Source organism: Notamacropus eugenii, chromosome 6, assembly GCF_028372415.1.
Source record: "Notamacropus eugenii isolate mMacEug1 chromosome 6, mMacEug1.pri_v2, whole genome shotgun sequence".
NCBI lineage: Eukaryota > Metazoa > Chordata > Mammalia > Diprotodontia > Macropodidae > Notamacropus > Notamacropus eugenii.
The window spans coordinates 44,454,072-44,478,824 of record NC_092877.1 but is presented as its reverse complement, the minus strand read 5'-3'; the positions used below and the strand labels follow the sequence as shown (position 1 = coordinate 44,478,824).

At 38.9% G+C, this 24,753-nt stretch overlaps 1 protein-coding gene across 7 annotated transcripts in view; it reads right to left on the bottom strand.

The window, feature by feature from the left end:
• The window catches only part of PPFIBP2 (PPFIA binding protein 2), a 192,679-nt gene that overhangs the window by 131,285 nt on the left and 36,641 nt on the right, over positions 1 to 24,753 (bottom strand). For 6 of the 7 annotated variants that reach the window (XM_072619692.1, XM_072619701.1, XM_072619702.1 and 3 more), the window contains exon 2: positions 8,641 to 8,742. In XM_072619692.1, the coding sequence (XP_072475793.1) occupies positions 8,641 to 8,704 (64 nt within the window). In that variant the 5' untranslated portion in view covers positions 8,705 to 8,742. Of the gene's footprint in view, positions 1 to 8,640; positions 8,743 to 20,084; positions 20,221 to 24,753 lie in introns of those variants that run through there. The other variant, XM_072619694.1, reaches the window with a different exon arrangement.

The following is a 24,753-nucleotide window of genomic DNA, read 5'->3' as shown; positions in this document are numbered from 1 at the left end:
TGTTAAATATCCCATCCCCAGGACCTTGTGTAGGTAGCCATTTCTTCTCTCAAGCACCTCCAATTTCCTTGTCTGAGCCCACTGAATATAATTTTACTTAGCAGATGTTTTGCACAAGGCTGTTCCTAACAAAGAGTGGCATCTATCACTATACCTCCAAAGTAATCAAACTGTACCTACCCACAGACAAAGGTTCTAGATGAGGAAATTTGCACAAAGTTAGCTAATACCATGCACATATTTTTAGATTCTCCCTTAATACCTTTCTAAATTTTTTGTTAAAGAGATGCACTTTTAAATGACAGAGGACCTAATTTATTCTTCAAATTTTTCATCCCATAGGAGAGTGGTCAACATTTGGCAAAATCTTAGAACATGTTATTAAAGGCATGCAGATGCAGAAAGGGAAATAGTGGTCACCAAGAGACAACAGGCTTTATCAAGAACAGGCCATGCTAAATTAACTTCATTTCCTTTTTTGACAGGGTTACTAGCCTGGTAGATCAGAGGAATGTTGTAGATAAATTTGATAAAGTATCTCATGTTATTTTTATAGACAAAGTGGACAGGTCTGTGTTATGTAATACTATAGTTAGCTGAATTTAAAAATGGTAGAATAACTGGATCTAAAAAGAAGCCACTGATACTTTGATGGTACCTTGGAGGGAAGTCTCCAGTGTAGCTCAGGCATCTGTTCTTGGTCCTATAAAGATCCAATTTCTATCAATAACATAGATGAAGGCTTAGATAACGTCTGTCAAATTCACAGAAAACTTTCTTGGGAGGAATAGCTAACGTTGCTGAATGACTGAGGCAGGTTCCAAAAAATATTTGGACAGGATAGAATGGTGAGCCAAATTTAATAGGATGAAATTTAATAGGCAATAAACATAAAGTTATATACAGGGGTTCCAACTTTTATCTGTGCAAGTATAGCATGGTGGTGGAGGGGTGGCAAGGTATGGTGAAATAAGACATGGGTTAGAAAAAGACCTATGGTTCTGAATGGATTTACAAGGTCTACATGGGTCAAGGGTGTTATGTGGAAGCCCAAAACACTAATGTGAGCCAAGACTGCTTTAGAAATGTTACCATGCTCTGAATGCAGGAGGGGAGGGTTCTCCTGGACACTGCACTGTAAGCAGCCTGGCAAATACTCTTTTGGGTGCCATAGCCACAGCTACGGAAGACCCCCGAAAAGAATGTTTTTGCAACTAAAGTTGCAATGATGAATCTTAAATGTCAGAATCTGATGACTTTTATCGGTGGAAACGGCATTAAAGAAGAGGCATTACTCTGTGCTTTGCCCCATCGCACCCTAAGAACCAGTGGTCTTCACCATCAGACTTTCATGTGAAACCTTCCTATTTAGGAGAACATGAGCTTCTGCAGAGCAGGGACTGGCCTGCTTACTATTCTATTTGTATGTGCAGCACTTAGTAGAGTGCTTTGCTGTATTAATCAATCAGTCAATTAATTAATTAATTGAGGGAGCTTCTACAGTTGTTAAACCCATTTACTGAGGTTGGAAATGGCTTAAAGCGACAGAAGGGGTTGATGAGAAGAAAAACCTTAGTACTGGAGCTACCCTGAGGTAGAATGGCCTGCCTTGGGAGATGGTGAGGTCATCATCCATGGCTGGATGATCAACTGGCAGGAATGTTAGGAAGGCAATCCAGGTTCAGGTGTGGGTCAGCCTAGGGAACCCCTGGAGTCTCTTCTAATACCAAGATGTTTTGAATTCTACTAGGTGGATCAGGCAAGTGTCCCAACTTGCTCTTTTTTTTTTTTTTAAAGTGGTGAACTTTGAATGTGAAAGGCCAAATTAGGTTTTATGGACAACAGGATTTTTTTCAAGGACTGTTAAGATAACCTGATCCAACCCCCTCATTTTACAAATGAGAAAAGCAGGAACTAGAAAGGTAGAATAACTTCTCCAAGGTCATACCAATAGTGCTTAGCAGGACCAGGACTGATTATTGAAATCTACAGATAATCCCCAACAGTTTCACATTCCTATCCCTCCCCTCCCCCATCCCACCTCCCACCCAATACCCAGGAGTGAACTTTAGATCTAGAAGAGCCCTTAGAACTTATCTTGTCCAACACCTAGCTTTTACTAAGAGAAAAACTGAGGTCCAGAGTGAGAAAGAAACTTGTCCACATTTGTGGTATTATCTGTACTGGAACTCAGGGATCCACAGTACCCAGTCGGATGTTTTTTACAGTACTTGGCTTATCAAGATTCCCAGTGATGCTGGCTTTTAATCAAACAGGATTCTATGAACTTATCCCTTGGTGAACCATTACACAGAAGAAACAACATAAAACAATGACCACTTAAAGGCCCAAACTATATTTTTGGTCATACTCTGGGGTTAAATAAGGGGGAAAGGAGGCAGGGAGGTTGCTATGAAACAAATCAGTGCAACATGAAAAAAAAGTATACACACACACGCATATACATAGTGCGGTTTTATCTGTACATATGTTGCTAGTGAAATCTGTATATGTGTACAGTAAAATATTTATATGTATGAGCACGCACATGCACACACACACACACACACACACACACACACACACACACACACACACACACTTTTTTAAAAGCACTGACCAATCTAGCATTGGTATGCAGGATTAACTGGGGAATTTATGGCTCTGCCCAGCTTGGATGGCCATATTGCACTGGAATGTTTTTATAAGTGAAATTATTTCAACTATTCAATGAATTATTTTATTCTTCTTGGCTCTGTCTCCATAAGGTTCTCTCTTTAAATCATAGAGAAAACGAAAATGTATTACATCTTAAAAACTGTATGACATTTATTGTTGTTTTTAGGTTTAGGTTTGCAAGTGCTTAAATGCTCTACTTATAATTTGGGTAAACTATCACAAGGTAAAGAACCATGCTAGGCATATAGACTTGTTGCCTAAATATTGCCATTAAAATAATTAACTGAGAAAGAGACTAGCAATTCCAAGATGTTTTCACCAACCCCCAACCTTCAGTACTCTCTGAAAGAACAGTTGAGGGGAGGTGGGAGGTTGGGGAGTGTCAAAGACTCTATCAATAGAGTACAGTGGAAGACAGGACCAGAAATCCTAAGATCACGGTTGGTTCAAGCACATTTCTGCTACAGTGAACTGATACAACCATTCTGAAGAGCAATCTGGAATTACGCCCAAAGAATTATAAAACTGTGTATACCCTTTGACCCAGCCAATGGCACTATTAGGTCTGTTTCCCAAGGTGATTGGGGCCAAAAGGAAAAGAACGCATATGTTCTAAAATATTTATAGCAGCTCTCTTTGTGGCGGCAAAAAAATTATCAAAAAATTGTAAATGGAGGGGATGCCCGTCAATTGGGAAATGGCTAAACAAGGTGTGGTCTATGATTGTGATGGAATACTATTGTACTATGAGAAAGGATGAATGATTGGTTTTTCCTAAAATGGAAACTTGGAAAGACTTTCTTGAAATAATGAAGAGTGAAATGAGAAGAACCACTCTGTAGCCGAAAAAATGAAAGCCCAAGGTACCACCACCCAAGCTGATAGGCTGCATCACATAAGTTGATAGGTTGACAGCACAGCAGAATCAATTGACAAGATTTGTAGACTTGATTCAGAGCTAGTAAAATATAAAGACCAGATTAAAAAAGTTGAGAGAAGGACCTACAAAGAATATGGTAAAACAGAAAGCCTTGAGAGTGTTAAATCAGAAGCAAACGTATGAACAATGAGATAATCTTTCACACTAGTTTTTTGAAATGACTAATCTAACATCATGATCCCCGCTAGTCAGTTGGCAGACACTCAGAGTTGAGACTTATTATTGCTCTGTATCTCTTGTGTATTCATTAACTGTTCACCTATCCATAAGTCTGGCACCCTAACTAGTGCATTTCTACTATACTGTCATTGTCCATGACACATTGTCATCAGCAAATTTGAGGTTTTGGTGGAGCCTTTAGGTTGAAGGAAATGTTATTAAACTATATCCTTCTGAGAAGTATTTATTGAGCATAAATACATTTAAGAGTGAGGATATAATGTCATGAATGGTTACAATAATACTGAAGACACCTTGGAATTAAAACTTTATCCACGCTTAAGACAAAAAAACCAATTTAAATATTGAAGATAGTAGTGATTTACTGACATGAAGCTCCCACAAAAACTAAATCTCAATTAAAGACTTATTTTAAAATCATGTCTGATTTCACAATAGTATGCATATTTGAACTATATCAAGAATTACAAGAATGGTCTGAAATAGTCTTGATAAGGAAGTAGATCTCATAAATACATCACTTCCTTTATCAAGCTATCAGGAAATTAAAGAATTTAAAGAAATCACATAACCTCGGTTTTAATTAATTTTTAGTCAAAGGGCCACACGTGAGGAATTAGAGGGCCATCTGTGTCCTCAAGGGCACAGGGTCCTTACCCCTGCTCTAATCAGTAATAATTTAGAGCACTTTTATATGATTATAAATTATTTCAAATTCTTTATTGGAAAACTTCCTGTTCATATCCTTTGACCATTTAATCCGTTGGGGAATGACTTGTATTCTTATAAATTTAACAAAATTCTTTATATATTTAGATATGAGGCTTTTATCTGATAAACTGTCTATAGAAATTTTCCCCCAATTTTCTGCTTTCCTTCTGATCTTGGCTACATTTGTTTTATTTGTACAAAACCTTTTTAATTTAATGTAATGAAATTAACCATTTTATACTGAATGTTGTTCTAGATCTCTTGTTTATTCGTAAATTGTTTGCCTATCCATAAATCTGATAAGCATATGTTCCATGTTCTTCTAATTTCTTGTAAATTCTCTCTTTATATCTAGGTCATGTATTCATTGTGACCTCATCTTGGGAAATGGTTTATGATATTGGTCTTTGCCCATACTGCTTTCCAGTTTTCCCAACAATTTTTTACCAAATAATGAATTCTTATCCCAAAATCTTGTCTTTAAACTTATCAAATACGAGATTATTATGTTTATTTGTGGCTGTAAATTACATATCTGTTCCATTGATCTACCTTTCTATTTCTTAGCCAGTACCAGAAAGCTTTGATAATTACTGCCTTAAAAGACAATTGAAGATCTGTAACTGCTAATCCTCCTTCCTTTACATTTTTTTTCATTATTTCCTTTGATATACTTGGCTTTTTGTTTTTCCATATGAATTTTGTTATTTTTTCTAATTCACATTCAAAACTATGATTACTATTTGTGAATTTTCCTCCATCTTATTTCTAGTCACTAGTTTCCTTCTTAGCCTCTTTATTTACCCTATCCCATTACCTTGTCTTCTCCCTTTGGTCTCTTCATTGGAGTTTGGGGTGACCTAGCTCATGAAGAAGAAATAAAGTCAGAGAGATCCTGGTCTGGGAGGGGATCTCTGCCTGAATTGCTGGAGGCTGCTTTACCTCATAACCAGGCAACTCCCCTCAGAGGATTCCCCCTCCCTAACGATGAAGTAACTGTGACTGACTAAGGACTCCTGGTCTACCCACCAATTAGCATTGTTTTTCACTTATCGGGAGCCAGAGACTCCCTTTTTGTCTTTGGTCACCAAGAAAGACCACTGGCCATTAATTTATTGGTTATTGGATGGCCTAGTTAATATATTGATTTTTAATATCCAGAGCTATGTCTCTCAGAATTTTATTCACAGCAGTGCCCTGGTTTTCAATTCTAATAAACTGGGAGGATAGTATTGTCCTCTACGGTGAGAGGGAAGATGCTGGAGGGGTGGGACAGGGTGGGATTTAGGGAGGAAGGTAACAGGTTCAGTTTTGGACATGTTGATTTAAAATGGCTACTAGATATTAAGTTCCAAGGGGACTGGAAATGTGAAATTGTACAACAGCCAAGAGGCTACAGTAGATACGAGAATCACCGACAGAGAAGTGATCATTAAATCCATGGAGCTGATGAGATCACCAAGTGAAGTACTATGGAGAGTGAGAAGAATAGGGTGGAGTGCAACTCAAGTGTCCTCATGAAACATTGGCTTCTAGATCCCTTTGTGGGTGAAATGTATGTTGGAGTAAAAAGACACTGTATGGACCGCGTAAAAAGTAAGTGGTGCTCCTGCTTGCTTCCAGCAGAGCAGGAGGGTCCGAATCACAAAAGCAGCACAACAATGTCTGTCTATAAAACCAGAGAAATCAATCCCCACATTCCTAAATGTTCTTGATTTTCAAGTAAAAAATCAACAGCTCCATTTTAATGAATTTCACAGTCCTCCTTAATGCTAATGCCTTCTCTTTCTTAATTACCTCCAGTTTACCCTGCACATATCTTGTTGGTACAGAGATGTTTAGATATTGTCTATTAGATTGTGATTAAGTTCCTTGAGGGCAAGAGATTTTTTTTTTTTTTTGCATTTCTTTGTATCCCTCGTGCTTAATGGAGTGCATGACCTATAGCAGGTACCTAATAAATATTGGATGACTAACGGACTGACATTTCCTGTTTTACAAGAGTAGATTACTCAGTGAAATTCTTGCCTTCTAAATTATAATCTTATTCATATTTTATATTCTGAGAATCTGGAAAAAAGAGAATTCAATGTCAGTGACCTTGTCAGGTAATTCTAGAAAGATGGGAAGATCCTTATGCCCTCAAGCTACCTACAAAAAAGACCAAGAAGCCGCCATTCCCGAGACACAAACTTGCTTGACTGGGAGTTTGAAGCCCTGATACACTTAGAGGAGTTCTAAGGCTTCTTTTGTTTGCCCTCAAAAGATAAAGCCAATAGGGACGAAGCTGTCGGAGAGGCTGATTTTGGCTCAATATAAGAAGGAGTTAACCAATCACAAAGCTATCCCAAAGTACAAAAAGAATAAAAACAGGAAATATATAGAAGATCCAAAAAACAGGGAGATCTGTACTGACTTAATATAATATAAAATTTCAGAAGTGGAAAAAAACTCAAAGGTCATCTAGTCCAAACCTAAAGCATAATCAATCAATGAACTGATATTTACTAAGCACTTAATATGTTACAGACCAAAAAAAAAAATAAAAGAAAAAATGAAACAGGAACATCAGGAATTAAATCAATTCACTTTTGGCAAAATTGCAAGATATAAAATATGCCCATGCCAATCATCAGTGTTTGTACATCCCCAATAAAACCCAGCAAGCAGTATCTATAGCAGTGGTACAGTGGAAGACAAGAACAGAAACCTTAAGATCCCGGTTGGTTCAAGCACAGTTCTGCTACCAACTATGTGACCTGGGGCATGCAGTATAGCAGAGAGAACACAATACAATTAGAGTAAGAAGACCTGGCTTCAAATCTTGGCTTTGTTACTTGCTACCTGGGGGAATCTTAACCTCTCTGTGACTCAGTTTCTTATTTGTTAAACAAGGCTGGTGGATGACGTGACCTCTAGGGTTCCTTTTAGCTCTAATTCTATGTAATCCTGTGATCCAAAGTCACTTCCCCTTTCCTTGCCTTGGCTTCCTCATCTGTAAAAAAAACCTGAATCTGATGTTCCTACCCTTTATAACATCATAGAGCCATTTTGGCAATCTTGTATAACTTATGAATAGTATTTCTCAGAATGATGTCTTTAAATGAGACCAATTATATTAAAATAAAAATGAGATTTTTTTCTTCCCATCCCAACTTCATAGACCCCTGAAATGCACCCACAGACCCCTAATGGGTCTATGAATCCCATGTTAAGAAACCCAGACTAGATACTCTCAAAGGTCATGTCTACCTCCCAGATTCTCTGATTAAAAGTGGGAGATTCTGCTGTGTTCCCTTGTTCACTGCTTTGTACTGACTCCTAAGTTTCAGAAACATTTTCAAAAAGGACTAAAACGTGAAAAATGCTCTGGGTAGGCCTCAACCTAGAGAGTCCATTGATCTGGGAAATCCACAAAATGATAAGCATTTCTACTGATCAGGGTGATCAGGGTGCTTTTTTCCTACCATATCTCTTATATTAAAGGGCCTAACTGGTGAATGAATGAAGGCACAGGCTACCAAATATAGACTTTAACCAATGGTTGGCTAAAAGTGGAAACAAAATGAGGAAAAGAAGATGTCAAACAGCTGGGCAGACAGAGAACTTGCGGGCTGACTTTCCCCACTAAACATGAGCTAATGAATTCAACTACTTATTGTCACTCGATCGCAACATCCACTGCAATTTAGAAGTTAGGACTCTAAATACGTGCTATGCATCAGCACTTAATTTCCACTGCTCCATGTTTCCTTTCACAGAAAAATGGTGTTTTTAAGTACATTTGTTTTTTTTGACCCTGACCTAAGATTTCACTGGTAGGAAACTTCCTGTGACAATAATCTCTCTATTAATGCAGATCTGAAGTTGAAGGTCTTAAAGGGTTGCTTGGAGCACCGAAGTTAAATGACTTGCCCAGGGTCACACAGCCAGCTTGCATTGAGAGACAAGATTTGAATGGAAGTCTTCGTGATTCCATGGCCAGCTCTCCACCCACAGGGCTTTTCTGATACATCAACATTCTCACTAGAAATGCCTCAAAATTAGCCATACTTTATGCTTGTGAGAAAACATTTTAAACAATTCAGAAATGATCCACATGTGGTTATTTTGATTCCAAAGCCCCCTACCTGCAATAATTCCATCCATCTGTTCCAGGGCAGCCTCCAGCATGTGGCTAGCATCGGACGCCATGGCTGCTTTTCAGCTCACTCAGCTTCTCCCTGTTATTTCTGAAAAACAGAGCATTGAATAAAGATACGATTGGCATAAAACTCCAAACCCTCTTGAACAAATCCACATTTTAGGCCTTCAACATCATCTACGTTGTGAATAAGCAATTACTCAGGCAACCAGGATTTGTTAAAAGTCTACCGTGTACCAGGCATTGAACGAATCCCCAAGGATTTTAAAAAAAAAAGACATAACATTAAGCAGTTTCTGCTCTCTTTACCTTCTATTAGGGGAGACAAAATGCAAACATATAAGGGTGTGTATGTATGTATGTACATACACGTATAAACACACGCACGTACACACATGTATATGTGAATACACATACATGCATACACATACATGTATACATATTTATATGCACACACACATATACATGTGTATACACAAACCCATATGGGATACTCTTTTTTCAGTCTGTCATATTGCTGGGAGAACTGGACTGAAATTTCTATGATGACTGTGAATAAATGCCAATATCCCTGGTAGACACATTTAATGTACTTGGGAGTCAGAAAGACCTAAATTCATATTCCATCTTTGATCCATAGAAAGTAGAATGAATAGAATGCTGGACTTGGAGTCAGGGACACATGAATTCAAATCCTGCTTCAGACACTTATTAGCTGTGTGATCCTGGGCAAGTCACATAGTCTCTCTTATCCTCGGTTTCCTAATCTTTATAATGGAAATAATAGTGGCACCTATCTCAAAGAGTGGTTATAAGACTCAAATGAGATAGCATATGTAAGAGCACTATATAAATTGCTTTATTATTGTTTACTATATATATAAAATACTTTGCAGACCTTAAGATGCTATATTAGTCATGGTGATTACTTACAGACGTCTATGATAATCATTATCATGGATTTAAAGAATTAGAAGCCATCTGGTCTGATTCTCGCATTCTATAACTGACTCAAGAAAGTCAAATAACTTGTCCAAGGTCATACAGGTAGTGAGAGGAGGGGTTTGGATCCAGACCTTCTGACTCCCCATTGAGTGCATTTTCTACTGTACAACAACCTTGTGTTCATAACCAAGTCCCTGAGCCTCAGTTTTCTTATGTCTATAAAATGGGGATAATAAGAGTAGTACTGGACCATAATATCTTAAGCCTGGCAAAGTAAGATATAGTATTTTATTTGATCTTTATGATCCTGTGAGGGAGGTGGTATGTTTGTCTCTATTTTGTAGTTGGAGAAATTGAGGTGAAGAGAGGTTAAAATGACTCACCCCAAAGCTTATAATAATTTGAGGTGGATTTGAACCTATGTCTCCCTGACTCAAGTCTAGCACTCCAACCACAATACCTAGAATACCTATTTTGTTGTTCAGTCATTTCAGTCATGCCTGACTCTTTGTAACCCCATTTGGAATTTCCTTGCAAAGATCTGGAGTGTGTTTACCATTTCCTTTTCTAGCTCATTTTACAGATAAGGAAACTGAGGCAAATAGAGTTAAATGATTTACCCAGGGTCTCACAGCTAGTAAGTGTCTGAGGCCAGGTTTGAACTTGGGAGGATAAATCTTCCTGACTCCAGGCACTGTGCTCTATCCACTGTACCACTTAACTGCCTCAAATAGATTAACTTTCCTCAATTTACACTATTCCTTTATTTTGTAATATCTAGCCTCAAAGAGTTTTTTGTAATAGATGTTTACTTATATATTGTTTAGATATTGTTCCTTTATTTTAGTTTTTTATTGATGTGTTTTGTTGTTTTTATACAACAGATGTTTCCCCACAAGCACCCAATCATACCCATCCACCCCTGTACATTTCCTGAAAATCACCAGATAGTATGATTACAACTGATAACTATCTTCTACTTTTTTACTTCCCAAGAGTAAAAGAAGAATGTGTGTTCTGGGATATCTTTTCTTCTTTTTGGCTAAGCTTTGTTGATTTTAAGGGTTGCTGTATTGACCTTTTGTAGTCCATGTAGATTAATCCTTTGGCTCTGTTTTCTTCATTCTGCATCATACTCTACAACTCTTCTTACCATTCTTTCAGTTCTTACTATTCATTATTCCTCATGTCTAAAATTTTCCATAATGATAAGTGACATTTATCATGCACATTAAGGTTTGCAATAGCTCATTTGACTTTCCCAAAAAACCAAGATCTTGGGGAATGACAGAACCATGTATGTCTGACCCCTAATTAATAAGGAACATCCTCTACATTATCTCCAGCAAATGAATATCCAGCTTTGGGTTGAAGACCTCTAGGGAAGTCTCTAGCTCCAGAAACATCTCATTCTACTTTTAGCACCATATAAATCGCTGTTGTTATTTTATATATAACCTTACCATGTTATAGAAGTGGTGATTAGTCATAACCTTGACCTTTCAGTGCTCTAGGCCACTTTCTAAGACTATATATAGCAGAGAAGGTACCAACCTGCATTGGCAGAGGGAGTTTCTTTATCAGACAATTCCCTATCCCAATGAAATCACAGGTCCTGAAGCCTTTGCCTATTATGTAGCTTAGCTTCATATAAAATTTTCTTTTTTGTTCTCTGTATGTTGAAATGTTTATGTTGGTTGTTAATAATAAAACTTTTTAAAAATTATGTCCCTCCTAATTATTCTTTTTTGCAGGCTAAAAATTCATAGTTCCATGAATCGATCACCATATAACATAGTTTCAAGTGTTCTCACATTTCCAGAAACCCTTCCTCTAGACAGCCTCATTCTTTTTTTTTATTTTTTTTATTTTTATTTTTTAATGTTTAACAATCACTGCCATACAATTGAGATTTTATTCCCCCCACCTACCCCCCACTACCCCCCTCCCTCCCCACGACTGCATACAATTCTGTATAGATTCTACATATACTTTCCTATTGAGTATATTTTCACTACAGTCATGCTATGTAGTCAGACGAAAATAAATGAAAGAAATCGTATAACAAATCAGAACATGATACACAAACACATACAAATACACAAACATGATCTGCTACATTTTGTGAGTGACTTTCCATATTTCTTTCTCTGAGTGTGGAAGGCATTTTGCCTTGAGAACCACCTTTGGGATTTTTTTTTTTTATAAGAAGTTTTTGCGTTATTACAAAATTCCAAGTCTACCAGAAAAAACTCTCACACACTGTGGTCGTTGCTGTGCACAAAGTTCTCCTGGTTCTGCTCCTTTCACTCAGCATCAGGTCATATAAGTCCTTCCAGGCCTCTCTGAAGTCTTCTTGTTCATCATTTCTTATGGCACAATAGTACTCCATTACATTCATATACCATAATTTATTCAGCCATTCCCCAATTGATGGGCATCCCCTTGACTTCCAGTTTTTGGCAACTACAAAGAGTGCTGCTATAAATATTTTTGTACATGTGGGACCCTTTCCCATTTTTACGATCTCTTGGGGATATAGTCCTAGTAGCGATATTGCTGGGTCAAAGGGTATGCACATTTTTGTAGCCCTTTGGGCATAGTTCCAAATTGCTCTCCAGAATGGTTGGATGTGCTCGCAGCTCCACCAACAATGAATTAGTGTTCCAACTCTCCCACATCCTCTCCAGCATTTATCATTTTCTTGTTCTGTCATGTTTGCCAATCTTATAGGTGTGATGTGGTACCTCAGAGTTGTTTTGATTTGCATCTCTCTAATCAATAGTGATTTAGAGCATTTTTTCATATGGTTATAGATAGCTTTAATTTCTTCTTCTGAAAATTGCCTGTTCATATCCTTTGACCATTTATCAATTGGGGAATGACTTGTATGATTATACATTTGGGTCAGTTCTCTATATATTCTAGAAATGAGGCCTTTATCCCCGAGCTTAGCTGTAAAAATTCTTTCCCAATTTACTATATCCCTCCGGATTTTGGTTGCATTGGGTTTGGTTGTGCAAAAACTTCTCAGTTTAATGTAATCAAAGTTATCCATTTTGCATTTCATAATGCTTTCTATCTCTCCTTTAGTAAAGAATTCTTCCCTTCTCCATAGATCTGATAAATACACTATTCCTTGCTTCTCCAGTTTATTCATGGTATCAATCTTTATACCTAAATCATGTACCCATTTGGACTTTATTCTTGTGTACGGTGTCAGGTATGGGTCTATGCCTAATTTCCGCCACATTGTTATCCAGTTTTCCCAGCAATTTTTGTCAAACAATGAATTCTTATCCCAGAAGCTGGGGTCCTTGGGTTTATCAAACAGAAGGTTGCTATATTCCTTGCCTACTGCATCTTGAGTGCCAAGTCTATTCCACTTGTCTACCTCTCTGTTTCTTAGCCAATACCAAGTGGTTTTGATCATTGCTGCTTTATAGTACAGTTTGAGGTCTGGTAGCGCTAGGCCACCTTCCCAAGCATTTCTTTTCATTAGTCCCTTTGATATTCTGGACCTTTTGTTTTTCCAAATGAATTTTGATATTATTTTATCCAGCTCTAGAAAGTAATTGTCTGATAGTTTAATTGGTATGGCACTAAATAAGTATATTAATTTGGGTAGAATTGTCATTTTTATTATATTAGCACGGCCTACCCATGAGCAACTAATGTTTTTCCACTTACTTAAATCTGACTTTATTTGTGCAAAAAATTAGACAGCCTCATTCTTGTCACTAGGACAGAACTGTGACATTCAGAACACTGTTTTCCGGTGGACTCCATGGGTGGGAAAGGAGGAGGAAGTGAGGCTTTGAGTATGTAAGGGACACTCCCACACAGGAGAAGAATGTCAGTATTTTTAGCTTAGTCTCACATCAAAGGGGGGGAAAAGGCATATTCACAAGATGAATTCCACAATGCCAAAATGAATCCCACTGGGGACATCAAAGCTGTAATTAAAGTTTGGCATAGAGGAGATGCTGCAGCAGGTCATTTCAGAGCCTGCCTTCCAAACTATGGGGCACTTGATGACTGAGCTGTAGATGCTCCTTTAGTTTGGAAACACCCCATTTCTGGGTCTTCCCCAGGCTGAGTCAGCCTGTCTACTTACTTTAAAAAGCTAGTGAAATTGTACCAGCTCCCATGTCCCAACTGAGGGCTCATGAGCCTAACTCATTCTAACATTCCAGATTTAGGCTGATGTGTTCTATCACCAATCTTTGTCTTATGTTTCTCAATCACATCTCTTTAAGTATCTTTTGTTGTTCAGTTTTTTTTAATGTGATGTCTTATTCTTTGTGACCCCATTTGGGGTCTTCTTGGCAAAGATATTGGAGTGGGTTACTATTTCCTTTTCCAGTTCATTTTACAGATGAGGAAACTGAGGCAAACAGGGTGAAGTGGCTTGCTCAGGGTCACACAGCTAGGAAGTAATTGAGGCTAGATTTGTACTTAGGAAGATGAGTCTTCCTTACTCCAGGTCCAGTACTCTACCTACTGTACCACCTGGCTGCTTGAAGTATCCATAAACTAACTTTTTACTCAGGTTTCTCTGCACTCTTTTTTCACTTGCTTAGAGCCAATTTCCAAAGAATCTCTTCTGAGAATGGATGAAAATTGGTGCATGGGCAACATACTCAAAGTCCCTACATATTTTCACCACATGGTTTACTACAATTTGAGAGCATCAGAAAATCAATGAAAGTTTAAATTGGGTATCAATGCTATCTTCTACCAAAGTCCTCTTCTGACACATGGCATCTACTTTGACAAGTCCTCCTGAGGCCTCAGGCAATGACTTGATGAAAGCTATACACCTATTGGCTAAGGCCCAGAGATATTCATAACCAGTCTAGCCAACGGGTGACACATTTTTTAATCACAACATCTACCAAAGACTTAATAAAAGTAATTGTAATAACAGCACAGAATGATGCGAGGCTGTGTGCTATAGTGGCCAGGGAGCAGAGTTAGCTGTTTAAGCCTCATACTGGCTGGGCCTCTCAGCAATTCATCTAACTGCTCAGGGGAATCCAGTGAAACCTTAACTCAGAGTTGTCTTGGTTCGAATAGACAGCAATCACTAGATTTTTATTTTTGAAGGAAACCTCAAAGTGACTGAGCCAAATCTACACACCTCTCCTTTGAAATTTCTGACATGAGATGAGTCAGCCTTTGCTTAGAGACCTTCAGAGGGGAAAAATGCTTTACTTTTTGAAGGAGGTGGGGAAGAATGGGACTGTTCCACCTTTGAGGAGCTCTAATCATTAGCAAAATGTATCCTACATTGAGTTAAACTCTTCTCACTTCCTTCCACTGTCCTGAATCTTGTCTTCTGAAACAAGCAAAACAAAACTCAATTCCTCTTCCACGTGACAATCTTGTCCCTCCCCTCCCTACCTTCAGATTCAATCAGATCTTCTCTTGTCTAATCATTTCTAGTTCCTTTAACCAGTCCTCATGTGAAATGGATCTCCAGTCTTCCCACCTCCCTGGTTGTTTTCCTCTGGACACAGTTCAATTTCTCAAGGTCCTCCCTTCCTAAAGCACGTCGCCCAAACTCCTTCCACATACTCTTTGATCCAACGGCACTGGCGTCTCTGCTGTTTCTCACTGTTGTTTTAGGTTAACGTTTGCAAGACTAATATATTAGTGGCTGAATTTTTCTCTTAAATGCTATACCTATAATTTGGATAAGTTGCCACTAGGTCAAGAACCATCCTGGGCATATGACCTCGTGGTCTAAACTTGACTATTATTTCCAATTTATCTTGTATAATTCTTGTTTCTGCCTGCGTTAGATTATGAGTACCTTGGCATTTTTTTTTGGCCTTTCTTTGTATACCTACTACTTAGCCTAGGGTCTGGCATATAGAAGGTGCCTAATAATGCCCATTTATTTGGCTTGTTGACAAAGCTCCAAGTACAGTCTGACCAGGACTGAGGACAATGGGACTATCCGTCCCTTGGTTCAGACACTAGGCTTCAATGAAAATAACCTTAGATTTGTTATAAGATTCTAGAACAATATAATTTCTCTGTGTGTATATATGTATACATACACATATATACATATATAGATATACATACACACATTTTAAGATACGTATCTTAAAATTCAATGAAATGTTTTTTTCTGTAGTTCATGAACTTCCAGACAAGAGTATATCTTCTTGATACAATGCTACTTGACTTCAGGGGACAGAATTCAAATTGTAGAAGCAAAAGAGTCAGTGGGGTCTAAGGAAATAGTGACAGTTAACCAAAATCTACTTTTTTCTATATTGCCTCTCCTTTTACGTATTTATCTTTTTTCTCTGAGAGGATGGAAGTGTTCTGTTTTCTAGCAAGGTACTTTTCACAAGTAGTTACATGCCTGAGATCTACCATGCTACCCAGTTGTAGTCTCTTCTTTTTCTCTTAGAGATGGTCAGTTGCTGCTTACCAGCAGCTGACCTCTTTGCTGGGCTGCCATCTTGGTCTTCCTTCAAGAACCCTGATTCAAGAACCGTCAAAAGCACATTATGGCTTTTAGCATTTACCTTAAAAGCCACAGGTAGTACTCTATGGATGGTAGGCCATGCCAAGTCCCCAGACTGTGATGCAAATGTACTAAAGAGAACTAGGAGGCAAAGAATACTAAGTTCTCACTGCTAGTCCATAGAGTGTAGGCTAAAGAGAATCCTGGGTAACTTTGCAATGTCCTTTCCTGACCTCAGAAATGTATCCCATCCACTCTAGCCTGATTAGACATGGTGGAAGTGACCATTTGGTGTTCTATGGCTAGAATCTAACGTGGCTGGTTCTTGGACACCCCCCTTTCTTCCTCAGGTATCTTGGTACAGTATCATCACCAAACTGAGTACTTCATCTAAGAAAGTATCAGTACCTGTTGATTGAAGGTCCTCAGGGTTATGTACGCAAAGGCAGCCTACAGAGTGGGTGGCAGAGTGCCGGATTTGAAGTCGGCAAGACTCAGGTCCAAATTCTGCCTTTGATATTTGTTCCCTTTTTAACCCTAGGCAAGTTGCTAACTTTCTGGGCCTCGGTTTCCTCATCTGCCATGAGGGGTAATAATAACACAAAATTGCTCTGAGGATCTTAGGAGATAAGGAACATGAAGCATTGTGCAAACTTGAAAGCATCACAGAAATGAGTTATTATTATTTCACCCTGTCTTTTCTTTCCCACAGTCTAGAAGTGATAAACATTTCCCAGGTCTTTTGAGTGGATAATTTAAGCAGTTAGGCAAGACCCATTAACTGGGTACCCACACCAGGAAAAGCAACGCACCAGGTTCTGTGGAGGGACATCTGAGAAGCAGAGCTGGCTCCTTCAGAAGAGGAACTTGAAGGTCTCAGGGCTCCCTCTACAAGTAGCCTGATGGGTATTACAGTTCTGCCTCTCATCCCACATACATTTATTAAATGGTTACTGTGTGTAAAGCGATGTCCTCAGTGCTGGACATACATACAGAAAAGTAGAGACAGTTTCTTGTCTCAAGGGGCTCATATTGTAATGGGAGAAACAACATAGGAATTTTTAGCTCCAAGGCAGATAGAAGGGCACAGTAGTCCTAAGGGTAGAGTAGTAAAACAGATGGCAAAGCATCTTCTTTAAAGCCAATACCATGAATAAAACTATACTGGTTTTTAATGTTGAACCATTTGGCAGTGCCCTCTATCCCTCACTTTCATGCCCAGGGAGTTCAGTATTAGTAATGTTAATTACAGAAACCCAATGAGAGTGGCTGAGTCTTGAAGGGGCTTGCAAGACCCTATTCATGATCATGCTATTGGTGGAGATGAGGATCACAAGAGTTGAACATGAGAAGACTGAGTTGGCTATCTTCCTTGCCTGTTTTGACCCTGGGTAGTTAGGTGGCACAGGGAATAGAGCACAGGGTTCAGAGTTAGAAAGTCTCCTCTTCCTGAGTTCAAATCCAGCCTTTGATACTAGTTGCATGACCCTGGGCAAGTCACTTAACTCTGCTTGCCTCAGTTTTTTCATCTGGAAAATGAACTGGAGAAGGAAATGGCAAAACATTCTAACAAGCCACTCCAACAAGAATCAGGAAGAGTTGGACACAACTGAGAAGTGACTAAACAACAATTCTGACTCTTGATCCTTTCCTTTCCCATCTCCTCTAGAAGGTTGAAAGGATGAAATTCAGCAGGGGATAAATGTAAATTCTTATGCATGATTCAAAAAATCAACTTCACAAGTACAGAACTGGGAAGACATGATTAGATGTCTGTTTTTTTAAAAATCTGAGAATTTTATTGAACTATATAAGCTCAATATGAATAGTATGATATAGCAATGAAAAAAACTAATGAGATTTTGGGCTGCATTAAGAGGCCCAGCTTCTGGGAATTTGGAGATGACAGCTCCTTTCTGTTCTGCCTAGTCAATAAACTTCAGAACATAACAGAGGAAGCCACAGGACCTTGGGTTGGTGTTGTATCTGAAGGACCATCAAGTAGTACAGGAACAAGATCTGTTCTTTTTAGCCCCAAAGACCAGACTCAGGAGCAAATTTAGACTTCATGGCAAGATAGGCCTCCTAGCAATGAACTGTCCCAAAGTAGAACAGGCAGCCTCAGGTCCCAGGAGATCCTTCCTCACGGAAGGTCTTCAAGCAGATATTGAATAGCCCCTTGGCAGGTATGTAATAGCTAGCATTTCACAGCACCTACTATGTGCCATATAATAGCACCTATGGTATACTATCTAATAGCAAATAGGCCCTGGACTAAGTGCTTTACAAATATTATAAATGACCATGGAGATTCTTTCCAATTCTAAAATTCTGTAGAGCTGTGAAAACCAAGGCTTTAGGGATTTGGGTTGAGTCAAGCAGTCAAATTCTTGAATTTTAACCTCCTGATTGAATACATAAGCCTCCCCCCCCCCCCCCGGGGCATTTATTCCTGCTCTAACACCTAGTGTTCTTTCTATCCCCTTGGATAGAAGGTTTCCTGACTCCCTCCATGACACCGACTGTCCCAGTTGCGCTGCACAAAAAACAAAAACAAAAACAAATTATTTGCTAGAGTTCCTTCTTTACAATTCATGGTGTGAGCACAAAATCCAGACCCCCTGTTAGGAGGCATAAGTGCTGAACAGAGTTGTCACCGACACTCTAGATTCCAGCTTCTCACAATTCATCCAAGAGGGCTGCCATTTCTTTAAATCAGTCAGACAAGCAAACAGACTTGTATCTCTTGTTGAACTGACCTTTAAAACATCTTAAAAGGAAATGTGGGGAAAAGCAATGAGAGGCCTCAAGGGGAAAGAGAAATAATAATTATTTATACAATATATTAAAGGTTTCCCCAAGGCTCTAAAATACATTATCTCATGGAATCCTCACAACAACTATGTGAGATAGGTATTATCACCTTTTCACATGATGATAAGGAGGTTCAGGAAGACTCAGTAACTTACTCATGATGGTTTTATGGTCTGTAGATGTCAAAGGTGGTATTTTAACTCAGCTCTGTCTGGATCCCAAACCCAGGGCTCTTTCTATTAGGTTTAACACAGTGCCTGGTAGATAGTAAATGCTTAATTCATTTTACCTATCACTCTACCATCTACCATCAATCAATCTATTCATTCATCTGTCTTCTATTTACCAATCTTCTACGATCATCTCTCTATCTATTCTTCTATCTTCTATTTACTTATCTTCTGTCTACAATGATCTATACATTCCTCTGCTTTCCACTATATTCTATCTACAACCATCTGTCTGTCTATCTATCCATCACCTTTCACCTCTGTCACTTGCTTAACCATTCATTTGGGCCACATCAAGCCAAAGTATGAAAGTATATTAAAACAACTCTTCTCTTCCTTCTGAGAATATGGGCCCAACCTAGTCCAAGCTCCTGAGAAAATGGCTAAGGTGCAAGCGATAAGAAGATGATGCATAGCTACAATCAGTCTGATTCGAAGACCGCAAGCAGGTGTGGAAGGAACTTCAGCATTAGACAGCAGAAAAACAATGCCGTTTTTCTTGCCAGGCACCTTTTTCTAGCTGTACCAGTTTCCTGAGCTCCTTGCACTTGCTTTTTCCCAGCCCCTCCCATTATCTGCCTATTTTCCTGGTGAATGTCCTCCTACTGTACTACTATTTAGGCAGGAAAGGTTATTATTTTCATTAGTTGATACTTCTGGAATTTTCTTGTATTTCAAAAAAAAAAACCCAAACCCTATTGCTGTCAAACTTAACTCCTCTACCAGATTGTCTTGGCATGCCCAATTCCAGATGTTTCCACTTAAATGTTTTGAAAAGCCCATATGAACCCCTCCCACCAAACCACATTCGATTTCAAATGCCATTTCATGATTCAATAATGTTTCTATTGACTTAGACTGTAGTAGTGAGTAGTCTGAATCAAACCACCCTCTTTGAAGAAAGCAATGAAAGCTACAGAACTTTTCCCCTAAGGACATACAAATAAAACTTACCTTTAGATATGATTCCCACCTAGACTTCTAGAGGTTTTTTTTCCTTCTATTTTCAACCTGGTTGTCGGATAGTCTCAGAACCAGGAACATCACCCTCACTTTTAACATAAATGACAAACTTCCCAAGAGTCACCACACCAAAGTGATTTGCTGCGTAATAAGCCATTCCTAAGAGCCCAGCCCATCCATGCAAGTAAAGAGTGAGAAGCTTCTTCTAAGTCATAGGGTTACTCAGAAAGCTTACGGGGTGCTGTGACCTGAATACCCAGTTTACCCATAGCAAGATAAAAGTAGTATATTTTCTGGAGTGAGAAAGGACTTGATTTTATCAATTAAAAAAAGTGTAAAGTACATAAGTTAGAAATGATAAAAATGACTTCTCTGGTTTAAACTTATCAAGTCTTTTTTCAATCCATCTTTCTGCTTTGCTGATTGTATGATATCATGGGGCATGTATCAAGTGTGGCATGACCTGGCAGCCAGGAGCCCTGGAAGATTGTCCCAGCTAGGACGCTTACCAGCTGTGTAACCTTGGGAAAACCTTTTTCCCCTTCCAGGCAAAGGAAATGTGGCCTACGTCAGGATCTGAGAGAGCAAGCAAAATTCCCTGCTGGGTCAAGCAAGTCATAGAAGAGAGAGTGAGAAGGGCCCTCAGAGGCCAATTATTCAAACCAATACCTGAACAAGAATTCATTCTACAACAAAATAATAATATCTAACATTTACATAGTGCCTGCTATGTATCAGATTAAGTACTTTATAATTATCTCATTGAATCCTCACAACCACTCTGTTGTGGTTATATAACGTGCTGTAATTATCCTCATTTTACAGATGAGAAAATTGAGTCAAAGGCTAAGGGACTTGCCCAGGGTCACACAGCTAGAAGAGTCTGAAGCTAGATTTGAACTCAGGTCTTCCTGACTCCAGGATCACCCCTCTCCCCACACCTGTATCCACAACAGACATGACTCATGATCATCCTGCCTTCTGAAGACCTTCAGGGAGGAGTGATTACCTACATCCAGAAGTGGCCTACTTTACCCTTCGACAGTTGTGTCAAGGAGTTTTTAGTCTCTGCAATTTCTACCCATTGCTCCTAGTTGTACTTTCTGGGGGCAAGAAAAATACATCTAATCTCTCTTCCACATCACAGTCCTTTGAATTCTTGAAGACATCTGGAACCAAGTCTTCTGTCTCCCAATCTAGACCTCTTTCCACTATATCATAGTTCAGAGGACTAACCAGGTCCAAAGAACTAGGAAGGGGGTAGGAAGGAGAGGAGTTCACAGGGGCCATTCTGTAGCTAAGTAGTCATTCTAAGTCATTATAGGGGACATTCGATAGCCAAGGGTGATTGAACATCCTACGGAAGGGAGGAGCAGACAACAAGGAGAGGACTGTATCTCTCAGTGGTTTGATGAAAGGGTTCTGATAGGTCTGAGGCATGAAGATCACATTCCTATTCCAATGTCCTCTTTTCTGACCTTTAACCCTGTCAGGCTACCAGATACCAGGAGAAATCTTTACTTCTTATTTACTTACTTATTACTTCCATATCTAGTACCTCTTGAACTATGTATTTCCCTTTCTCACCATCCATGATTGGTGGTATTGGGTAAGGATTCAGTCCTTCTATCTGGGATGTGGGTAGGCCTGTCACAACAAGAGCCAGGGTGCCACTGGACAGATAGATATTGACTGTGTTCCTTATATGGCAGCTAGTTTCCCATTTGTATGTAGCTCTGGTGTCCTACAGTGTAGCAAACTAGCCTAGGTAGCCCATAACTTTTCTAGGTAGTAACCAGCTATGAGTGTTTATTATTATATAGCAATAAAAAAAAACTAAGGTTGGAAACTGAAGCAGATTTGGTGGACTTGGTTTGCCTACAAAGGCATCTGTGACTAGAGGAGTGAATTGTACTATTGCAACAGAATTAATTTCATTTTGTCTATATGGTGACCTAGCCATCTTGGTGGGAGAAGATGTGCCAACAGGGTTTGTGTGCTCTGTCAGCTCATTGACGATGCACCATGGAAAGGTGAATCTTTATGTAGTGTTATGAATAATGCAGTCCAGAAATGAAAAATGAAATCATCTCACATGGAGGAGGAAAAACCCACTACAGTGGAAGGGGAAAAGGAAGGGGGTTTGAACACTGCTTGAACCTTATGGTCACTGGATTTAGCTCAAAGAAGGAATAACATACACCCTCAGTTGGTTATAGAAGTCAATTTTACTCTATAGGGAAGTAGGAGGGGGAAACAAGGAATTAGGGAAGGGGGTGATAGAAAGGAGGGCTGATTGAGGGAGGTGGTCATCAAATGAGAAATGAGAATTGGGGTCCCCTGCCAGAGGGAGGTTGGAAGACTTACTTCAGAACAGGTAGGTGGCCTTGTGGAGGAAGTCATCCTGGTCAGGGTATCTCCTAAGAAGGGGGTAGGTATATGTCAAAAAGGTCTAGCATTATCACTTCCCAACAATGGAAGAGAATCTCTAGGGGTTGAAAAAGCCTGTCAACTTCCCCCAGTTGTCTTTGGCTTGGGAAGATTCCTTACAGGCATAGACATGCCTCCAGATATCATGTCCCATCTATAGCTGTCAAAGGTCCTGGGAGATCATCTGCCAAGTTTTGAAAAGATTCATGTAGTCAGCTACCAGGTTACTGGGGCAAAGGCAGAACACTACCTGCTGTGTCTCACTGAAGAGAGGAAGGTAGTGAAGACATAAGTAAGGGTGCAAAAGCCTGTTGGGGACAGATCTTCCTTTGGATGTCAGGTGGGTCTGGGCTGCTGGGGGATTATAATTAGTAAATCCAATCCAGTGAAAGTTACAGTTTCTTAAAGAGGTTAAGTCAAACACACTCATATATTTGTACCCACAGAACATAGGTCTGGAGCCTCTCCATCATCTTTCAGTTGACCCACACTGAGTTTGTGTGTGGGGAATATAGGTATAATAGTATATTAAGGGAATAAATTTATAGATTAATATAACAATTATGTCTAACATTGATTTAATTATTCTTATGAATTGATACAAGTATATATTTAATCCTATCAGCATATTTGTATGTATCCCATCTTATCATTTGTATTACATAATGTTTTTATATCATTCATTTACCATCTGTATTCACAATCACATGAGTATTAAGCATTGCAAGTCTGTTTTATCTTCTGTTGGCTCCAGCCTTGTTGATAAACCACACCAAAAATAAAAATCCCCCTAATGCCAGTCACTTCAGCTATGCCAAGTTATGGATTGATTATCATCGAAATCATCATATATGCCTTGACGAAAGCATAGGTTAACTGAGTTAGGGGTTGATAAGCCTGAAATAAACCAGTGGGCAGTCAGAGAATTATAGGTACATCTGCAATTTATGGGCTTCCTCTAAAGAACTGCAAGCCTTCAGGCTGATGGGATGGTGCTTTCTCATGAGGCGGGGACTGAGGTATTACTAGGGCTATGCTGATAATATAAGGATATTGATTTGAACGTCATTGATAATATATCTATGTATTCTAACAGTTATTGTCTTATGTAACACATGAGTAATAGGTAAATTGAGATGTGTGTGCTTAATTCATTAGTGAATCTAAAATTTAATGTATTTAGTAATATATGAATATAATATATAATGTATATAATAATATATTATTATATGTTAGGGGACTATATATTAACATACTATATACATAGTATAGGTTATATAATGAATATCATGTGATAGAGCATTGTTAATACGTATTTAGTAATGTATTACATATTGAGACATAATGATGGAGAGTTCTTTACTGCATGGTGACAGCATTCAGAGTTCTCCAGTGATGGAGCCTTAATTTCCCACTATGAGGGAATGGGAAAAGCAGCCTCCTTGTTCCTGGGACATTGCATTTCCCAACGCCATGACTGCTGTGCTCTCCCTCCCCCCTTCTCCTCTAGCTCCTTGAGTCTTTAAGACTAGAGCACCACCTTCTAATCAAAGGCTCTTCCCCGTTCCCCCAGTGGTCAGTATTCTCAAATTATTATTAATATCATTGTTATTATTTTTTATTTTTCCCTCCAAATTTATTTGTTTTCAATTTTCAGCAATCACTTCCATAAATTTTAAATTTCCTCCCCCTCCCTCCCCAAGATGACAGGCAATCTTATATGGGTTCTCCATGTACATTCTTGTTAAACATATTTTCACATTAGTCATGTTACATAGAAGAATTAAAATGAATGGGAGAAATCATGAGAAAAACTAAACAAAACCAAACATAACAAAAGAGAAAAGTTTGCTTTATTCTGCATTTGTTGTTGTTACTATTGATTACTGGACTAGAGATCTCATCCTTATAGGGTGAAGGACTCCCTCTACCAAAGCAGACCAGCACCTGTTCTACAACTTACAGTCTTGGAGAGTTGCTGGGACCCTAAGAGGTTAAGTGCCTTGCCCAGGGCCACTCAGTCAGTAGATGTCATCCGTGAGACTTGAACTCTGGTCTTCTTGATCTCAAGTCCACTAAGCCAGTACAAGCCTTTCTTTATTCCCCAAGTTGTTTATGTTCCCTCCTCCACCAAGTAACTTTATATTTATTTTCTCTGTATCTTGTACTTGGGAATCTCAGCACACATTAAAATCCCCAGAAAAACGTAAGTTCTTTGAGAGCAGGGACA